Genomic DNA, 8,183 nt, shown 5'->3' with positions numbered 1-8,183 from the left:
CCCCTGGTTGGCAGTGGTTTCCTCTTCACAGAGGCCGAGCAGCAGCAGCAGTTGAGTTTTACACCCCCCCCAGGAGTGGGTGCAGGTGGTGAGGGGGGGGTTACAGTGACAGGACCAGGCTTCCCCCTCCCCAACAACAGCCACCACTTCAGCGTTGCAGGCGTGAAGCTGAGGGCAGGAAGGAGCAGTGGGCAGCTGTGCAAGGGGAAAAGAAAAGCACAACTTCCTCCCTTCTATCTTCTGAGAGCTCCCAGCCTGTGTGTAAGAGGAAGCACCGGCATCACACACCCCACAGATAACACACAGCTATTCCATCAGCACCAAAGCCCTACAAAATGCTGCTCCCCACTCCCAGGGCAGGAGCTGCTGCCAGCAAACGGCTCAGCTCTCCCCCCACCCTTGGAGCACACCTTCAGACAGCACTCCTGCACCAGGGAAGCCATGCTGGCACCAACACCCCAGTAAATCTCTTCCTGCAGGCCACTGGTTCATTAAGCAACTCTTTCCCTAATGGTTACAACAAATGATACTCTGGCTTTGCTGTGCTGCCCTGCCAGCCAGGAGGGTGTTGGATGAAGTGTGAGGTTCATCACAAGGCATCTCTTACTGGAGATGAAGGGGCCTGAGCTCCCAGCAGGCCCTGGGACTGCCTGGGTGCTGGCAAACAGCGCTGCCCCAAGCCCAACAGGTGAGGTTTGGGGAAAACCCAGCAGATTTGGCTTCAACCCTGGAGTTTCTGCAGGAGCGACCGCCCGTGGCACACACAGCCACAACGAGGTGAGGAATGCCAACCCACAGAGGAACCTGCTCACTGGGATTGGGAGGCACCAGGCTTTAATGCTGGGGATCTTTACACCAGAACAGCGGAGGGGGAAATCAACAGGGAGGAGGATGACCCCAGGGACCAGCTGGGGGTTCTATCTGCACAGCCCCCATGCACCACCGAAGCAGACTGGGGAACCTCTGTGATGATGGAGTGACAGAGATGGACCCTCCCCACCAGAGGCACATCTCAAGCACAGGAGTTTTAGGGCTTGGCCTTGCAGGGCCACGTGAGTGAGCCCGCTCAGAGCCTTCTCCTCGCAGCCTCCGGTGTGGTGCCCTCAAATCCGCTCCGGGAACTCGCAGAAAACCACCCTCTTGCCCCAAACCCAGCGGCTGCCCGGCAGCAGGGAGGGGTGTAGGCACCCAGCACTGCTCCAGGGGAAGCTCTGGTTCCCTTTCCTGCCTTCCTCCTCCTCCTCCTCACCGCAGACACCGGCTGCTCACGTCCGTCCTCTGCGAGGCACTATCAGTGGTCTAGTCTGACCAGCCCACTTCTGGTGCCAAGTCCAGCACGGAGAAGCCGCTCTGCACATGAGTCACAAACCACACTGCAGACAAGTTCTTTTGTGGTGTTACTCTACACCCTCCTCCCTCTCCTCTCCAGAGCTCTTGCCAGCTGCCAGAGGACAGATCCTGTGGTCGAAGATCTCACGATGGAAAATTCTGTGAAGAGATTTAAAAAAAAAAAACAAAACCAAAACCACCAGATATTTGTTAACCAAAAGCAGATCTAACCAACTCCTGCAGCTCAGAAGGGTGATGGTCCCCTGGGCCCCATCAGCAGAGGGGTGGCAGCAGGGACAGGGAGGGGATTGTCCCTCTCTGCTCTGCCCTCATGAGCTGGAGCCCTGTGTCCAGAGCTGTGGCCCAACACAAGGAAGATGTGGGGCTGTTGGAGAGGGGTCAGAGGAGCCACAGAGATGATCAGAGGGCTGGAGCAGCTCCCCTACGGAGAGAGGCTGAGGGAGCTGGGCTGGGTCAGCCTGGAGAAGAGAAGGCTGTGGGGGGACCTCATTGCAGCCTTCCAGTCCCTGAAGGGAGCAGAGGAACAGGAGAGGAATCAGCTTGTTAAAGGGACAGGACAAGGGGGCTGGAGTGAAGCTGGAGGAGGGAAGGGTGAGATGAGATATTAGGGGGAAGTTCTTTGCAGAGAGAGTGGTGAGGGGCTGGAACAGGCTGCCCAGAGAGGGGGTGGGTGCCCCATCCCTGGGGGTGTTCAAGGCCAGGTTGGCTGGGGCCCTGGGCCACCTTGTGTAGCTCCAGGCCTGGAGGTTGGTGTCCCTGCTTGTGGCAGGGGGTTGGGGCTCTGTGATCCTTGGGGTCCCTCCCAACCCAGACCAGTCTGTGATTCTATGATTCTGACAGGTGCCAAGTACCACCTCTACAGACTGGTTTTGGGGAGAGCACTGTACAGCAGATCACACAGGACTAAAAGCAGCAGCAAACAGATTATTTTTATTACTTTGGTGCCTCAAAATTGGAATTTTGCTTCTGCTTCCTCACTGGAGTGCAGTGGAGGTGCCTCTGGTTGGAATTTTGAGGCACCTGCACTGCACTCCAGTGAGGAAGCAGAAGATAAAGCAAGTGTGCAGCTCAAAGATGGTCCTGGGGAAGACAAGGGCTGGCAGTTTTGGAACAAAGGAGCTCCTTTGTACAGGCAGGGTTCTGGTCTGTAGTTTCACAGGGTCCCTAAAGGTATTTCACAGTCAGTTTAGAGCGTCACCCCTGGAACGCTCGTGCTGTGCCAAGTAACCAGCAGCTCTGTGAGCTCCTGGCAGGGAGTTGCTGTGCCAGGGGGATCAACCTACCGCTTGTTTCCTGTGGATATTCAGGATGTGAATGTCTGCGCTGCGATACTCCTCGTCCTGCTGGTCCAGGGGGATCCTTTCCAGCTCAAAGTCCATCTGAAGCAGCTGGTGACCAGAAAACACACAAAGCAATTTTCCAATTCCACTCGCTGACCTTTTGAACTGTGTGTGTTCAGGTAAAAAAGGTCCCACAATATACCCAGGTGAGGGCAAGAAGCCTCAGGAGGCTGGCATCACCACGCTCACTGACAGCCTCTACAAACACACAAGGTTTTTCTTCCCCCCCTCTCCCCACACAGCACATCTACCCTCATTGCAACGACTCCCATGCCAATTTGAAGCTACAGATACATTTAACACACAGATATTTTTAAGAAAATGCTCAAAGCTTGTGATAAAATGGTTTTCCTTCCTCCAACGTGCAAAGCACTGAGCCAAACCACAGCACCTGCCTCTGTCTGCCAACCTTCTTAACTGGGGGTGGGGGAGAAGAGCAGGAAAAAACCCAAAAAGCAGCACTGACTCTGCAACGTGCCCAGAAGATTAACTTGGCTGAACCCTGGTAAGCTAAGGAAGGAAATAAATGAAGAGGCAAGCAGGAATGATCCTGAAACACCTACAGCTATTGTGTTTATTGTGGGAGCGGCACCTCATCAGAGGCCATCTCAACTGCTGCTCCCCACAGTCAGGTCCCCGCAAGAGTTCAAGGCATGGCTAATTATCAAAGAGGGCTTTCATTCACGTGTACACATCACCCTGGAATCCTTGCCCTACCCCTTGTTTTGCAGCAGTAGTAGTGTTATCACTAGGTATCACCCAGTTCTGCATGAGGGCTGCTTTTCAGCCCTCACAGGTGCAGGGTCAAATCCTGCACTGACCGTCCTCCCCACTATTTAGGGGGGATTCAGCTGTTCCCTCTGCTGTCTTGAAGATGGAGCAGGACTATTTAACTATATCACCTATTAATGTGCTCTCAGAAAAGCAGGGGGGGTTGCAGAAGCAGCTGTATCCCCTAGCAGAGGGCCCTGAGTTCCTTCCTTCTGCTTTCAATGGAACACCCTAAAGAAAACAAGACTTTCTTCACCAGACTCATTTTTATTCCTCTCCACAAGCACTGGTAACATCAAGACAAGTGCAAGAAGGCAGCAGCAACCAGCTGCTGATGGCCTGCTCCTCACAGTGCTCCTGACAGATACTGTTGCCTCATGTACAATGACCTTGTCACAGATCTGGATGGTACCACGGGCCAGAGTGGTTTTTAACAGCCTGCACAGGTCTGGCTGCCTGGATTGAAAGCATCAGTACTGCTGTGGTTAGTAAGGTGAGGAAGGGCAGGCAGTTCCACCTTTGGAAGGAAGAGGGAAGGAAAGCTCAGTTAAGTACCCAAGTTTCTACTGATGAGTTGGGCAGTAACTTCCAAGAGTTCCCCCATCCAAAATGTCCTGCCCCATCTGAGGACAAACACGCTTCTCTCTCCTGCTGCAAACTACATGGTGGAGTCAACGTGAATCTGCACATGTAGCAACTGCCACTGATGTTCAGCTGATCCAATACACAGACCTCCCACATCCAAGGGGTTTTCCTGCTGTTCAAAGAGCACAGGCTGCAGCTACTTACCTCAAAGTATTTTCTCTCGATTTCAGGATTCTTCCCCATAGTCCTCTGCTCGTAGCAGCACAAGACACACGTGTTGGGGCCAGTAAGGTCCTTCAGTGTCTTCAGCAACGGTTCTAGCGACTGCCCAAAAGAGGTTAAGTATTTCCCACTTAGATTTCAAGTTCATTTCACTGGTATGATACCCTCTAACTAGGGAAAAGTCTCCACCCAAGAGAGATCTTCCCAGTTTATCTTTCCTGGGAGTTATTTTTAGTACTTTAACTGGGACAAAAAGAACATGGGGGCAAACTGGAGAGCAGAGGAGGAAGGGAGACTGCACAGAAGAGCTTCACAGACTGACCAAGAAAACTGAACTAGCATGGAAACCACAAACACCCCACCTGCCAGGGGGGCATTTCCTTGAGGCACATAACAACTCCTTGACGTGATTCAAAGGTGAGAGTTTCCTCAGCTCTTCTCAGAATATAGCTCAGATCCAGACAGTTACGTATGGAAACAGAACCAACATGCAGGGAGCCAATGTGAGGGGCTGGTAAGGGCACTGGGACATGGTTCTGAGGGTCATTTCCCTTTCCTTGCAAGGCCTCTTAGCTCTCTCTACAGAGCTGTGCATACCCTGTCTCCTGAGGAGACAGGGCAGACTACAACCACCACTCAGCTGGAACATGCTCAAAAAAAGGTCGATCAGGTACTTGGGGATATGGTTTAGCACAGGACAGGAATGGTTGCACTCTGTGATCCTAAAGGTCTTTTCCAACCTTGTAATTCTGTGATTCTGCCTTTTGCTTTCCCATGGGAAGCGTAACAAGCCAGACAGTGTGGATGTGCCAATTATTACATTTAATTTAGCAAGGCATTAATCAGTTCACAACTATCAGTCGTGATGTTTTGCTTAAAAGTTCATTCCCAATGTAAAAAAAAGGGGGGGAAGGCACAAATATTAAGTTTGGGGTTTTTTTAAACACAGAAAGAGTCTCTAGTTGAATCTCAAAGGGCCTCATGACTGTTAAAACTGCCTTTTTCAATCTTGTTCCACGTACTCCTCTAAACCATGGGGAGCAAGATGCAAGCACAGCATTTATTTGAACACTTCTCACATTAAGCACACCCCCTTCCCCAGGAAGCTTCCTACAGGGGCTTGGGTAAGTCCTCCTTTACCTCCTCATAGTAAATGCAATCAGCCATTAGTATATAATCGGGGGGAGGCTGAAACTCTGTTACATCTTCACCCCTAAAAAGAAGCACAAAAAGAAAGGTGAAAACTACCTTCAGGATGAATAAAACACGTGCTACTGCAGCCCTGAAGGTAAAGTTCACTGCTGCACTCTGACACTGCACTTCCAAAGCAGCGTTTGCAAGTATACTGGGCAGTTCAGGCAAAGCAAGAAGCCCCGGTAAAGCCGAACAGAGACATTAAAGGCTCATACAAACCATTTCAGTACCTTGGCTCGGACTGACCCTGTGACCAGATGTTTGTTGTTCTCTATATTAACCATCAACAGCTCCTGCAGCTCCTCAAGGTCGGTGACCGTCACGTTTGCCCTGGAAAACACACACACACACACACACGGGGTTACTTCACGGAGCGGAGAGGCCGCAGCGCAGCCCAGGGACAACCGGGGGGCTCGCCTGGCACAACCGCCTCGGCACCAATGCCCCGGCCCTGGCCACAGCGATAATACGATAAAAGGTGGGGGGAGGCGGGGGGAACAGGCAGCGGGGACCTGACCCCGCCCGGCAGCCAGCGCTGGGCCCGCTTGGCCCCGGCCCAGGCTGGAGGGGAGCGGCCCCGGCTGCCCGCGGCCCCCCGCGGGCACCGCTCACCCCAGCGTGGCCGCCATGATGCCGACGGCGCCGGTGCCGGCGCCCAACTCGAGAACGTGGCGGCGGGCGAGCGGGCAGGCGCCGGTCTCCAGGAATTTGGCGAGCACTAGCGCGGCGTCCCACACCACGCAGCCCACCCCGCCCGCCGCCCGCTGCTCCAGCCGCAGCGCCGGCCCGCCCCGCCGCTCCAGCTCCCGCACGAAGCCCGCCATGGCCGCGGCACTGAGGCGGCGCGGCCCCTCCTCTGGGGGCCGGCCGCCGCGCTGAGAGGAAATGGCGGGTGTTCGCCCTGCCTGAGGCGCGGGGAGTTGCCCCCCTGTCCTTCCACTCTCCGCGCGCAGCTGCGCCTCAGCCCCAGCCTCCCGCCTACTTCTGAAGCACGAATCCCCTAGGAAGCTTCACCCCCCCCCCCACACACACACCAGCCTTATCCCCGAGTTAAAGGAGTGTGGATTTGATGGGTGGATGGGCTGGTGGATAAGGAGGGCAGTGGTCAGTGGTCAGTGGATTGGTGTCCAGGTGGCAGACTGTGGCAAGTGGTGTCCCTCAGGGATCTGTACTGGGACCAGTGTTGTTTAACACCTTCATCGGTGACATAGTGGGCTGGAGTGCACCCTCAGCCTGTTTGCAGGTGGCACCCAGCTGAGTGGTGGGTCAAAGTGTCAGAGGAACAGGGTGTCACCCGGAGGCACCTGGACCGGCTGGAGAGCTGGGCCTGGGCAAATCCTGTGAAGTTCAATCAACAAAGACAAGTGCAAGGTGCTGCACTTGGGTTGGGACAATCCCTGTGACTGACACAGGCTGGGGATGGTGTGCCAGAGAGCAGCCCTGTGGAAAAGGGCTTCGGACCCTGATGGATGAGCCAACAATGTGCACTCCTAGTCCGGAAGGTCACTGGCATCCTGGGCACCATTACCAGAAGTGTGGCCAGCAGATCAAGAGAGGGGATTGTCCCCCTCTCCTCTGCTCTAGTAAAGATGTCCCTGGTCACTGCAGGGGGTTGGACTAGATGGGCTTTGAAGGTCCCTTCCCACCCAATGCATGCTGCAATTCCATGATTAAGCTTTTGCATGTAAACGACTCCCTACCACCACCTGACCAGCTCTCCTTTAGGCTGGCTGTTCATTACAGGAAAGCACATTCTGGACTACGCTTGCTTGACAGAATAACAGACTTTTGGTTGTCTCTAGTGGTTGTTGGCAGCATAGGAGTGAACATAAAGCTGCTGCATTGGGTGGCCTGGTTGTTGCAGGAGAAAACAGCAGCAGCCATCAGCTGTCTGGGTACTGCAGCCTCGTGCACACTGGCCACAAAGTCAAGATTCCCCTCAGAGGTGAGAAACCTCCACACGCAGAAGCTCGCCTGGCACCTTCCCGATTTAGCCCATCAGATTAAAGATGACATTAAACACCAGCCAGAGCAAAGACAGCCCTGAAGAAAATTTTCCATGTGTGAACTGGCTGAAAACGAACACGTGGTGATTCAGAATCTCCCTTACAAGGAGCAGCCTTGTAAGCACTGTGGACGGTGAAACAGTCCCACTAAACCCAGAGGATTGCTAGAAATCAAAGGTGTTGTAAACCCTCATTCACCATTTGAATGAAGGGGGGGTTTAAAACCCCTACAAAAGGGTGTTTAAAAAGCATCAACATTTTTAAGTGCAAAAGCTTTTGATTTTTTGTTTTATTTGGATATGTGACAGAAAGCTTTGGTTTCTTTCTTAGCATTCGGTAGGAATGCTCACTCCTTTCCTGGGGAGGAGTTTCTGTGTTTGCTGGGGATTCCAAATGGTGGTGTATTTCTTGAAGTTGGAGCAAATCTGGGGAAAGAAAAGAAACTGAAATGGTTCCTTGTGTCCCTTCTTGGTTTTCATCTGCTATAGCGACATCGTAGCACCCAAAGAAGCTATTCCAGTTATTCCAGGGGAAATGCTAAAACTCAGTAACTCAAAATAGGATTGTGGAGGACAACTAGAAAGATGTTTCTTTTGCTGACTGCCTTCAGGTTCCATCTGTTGGTCTGCACTTTTCTCAGGGAACTGCCTTTTCCCACACCAGCCAACTTCCAACCCAGCAATTTCACATTTTTCCCCTCTAGCATTTTTTTCCC

General features: G+C 53.2%; 1 protein-coding gene across 2 annotated transcripts; it reads right to left on the bottom strand.

The window, feature by feature from the left end:
- Window positions 1-785: 785 nt before the first annotated feature.
- VCPKMT (valosin containing protein lysine methyltransferase) lies at window positions 786-6,286 on the bottom strand (the record flags this gene model as incomplete). Of its 2 annotated transcripts, none has more annotated exons than XM_084270562.1 (6): window positions 786-1,488; window positions 2,634-2,738; window positions 4,251-4,370; window positions 5,409-5,481; window positions 5,682-5,792; window positions 6,075-6,286. In XM_084270562.1, the coding sequence occupies 6 exons, from the start codon at window positions 6,284-6,286 to the stop codon at window positions 1,474-1,476; spliced, it is 636 nt and encodes a 211-aa protein (XP_084126688.1). In that variant the 3' UTR covers window positions 786-1,473. The 2 variants fall into 2 exon arrangements, with proteins under 2 accessions (XP_084126688.1, XP_084126687.1); XM_084270561.1 differs by lacking the exon at window positions 786-1,488 and adding an exon at window positions 2,405-2,514.
- Between the last annotated feature and the right edge of the window lie 1,897 nt (window positions 6,287-8,183).

The sequence above is a fragment of the Gallinula chloropus genome, assembly GCF_964237585.1.
Source record: "Gallinula chloropus genome assembly, chromosome: 14".
Lineage (NCBI taxonomy): Eukaryota > Metazoa > Chordata > Aves > Gruiformes > Rallidae > Gallinula > Gallinula chloropus.
The sequence above is the reverse complement of the archived record's forward strand: the minus strand, read 5'-3'. Positions and strand labels throughout refer to the sequence as shown.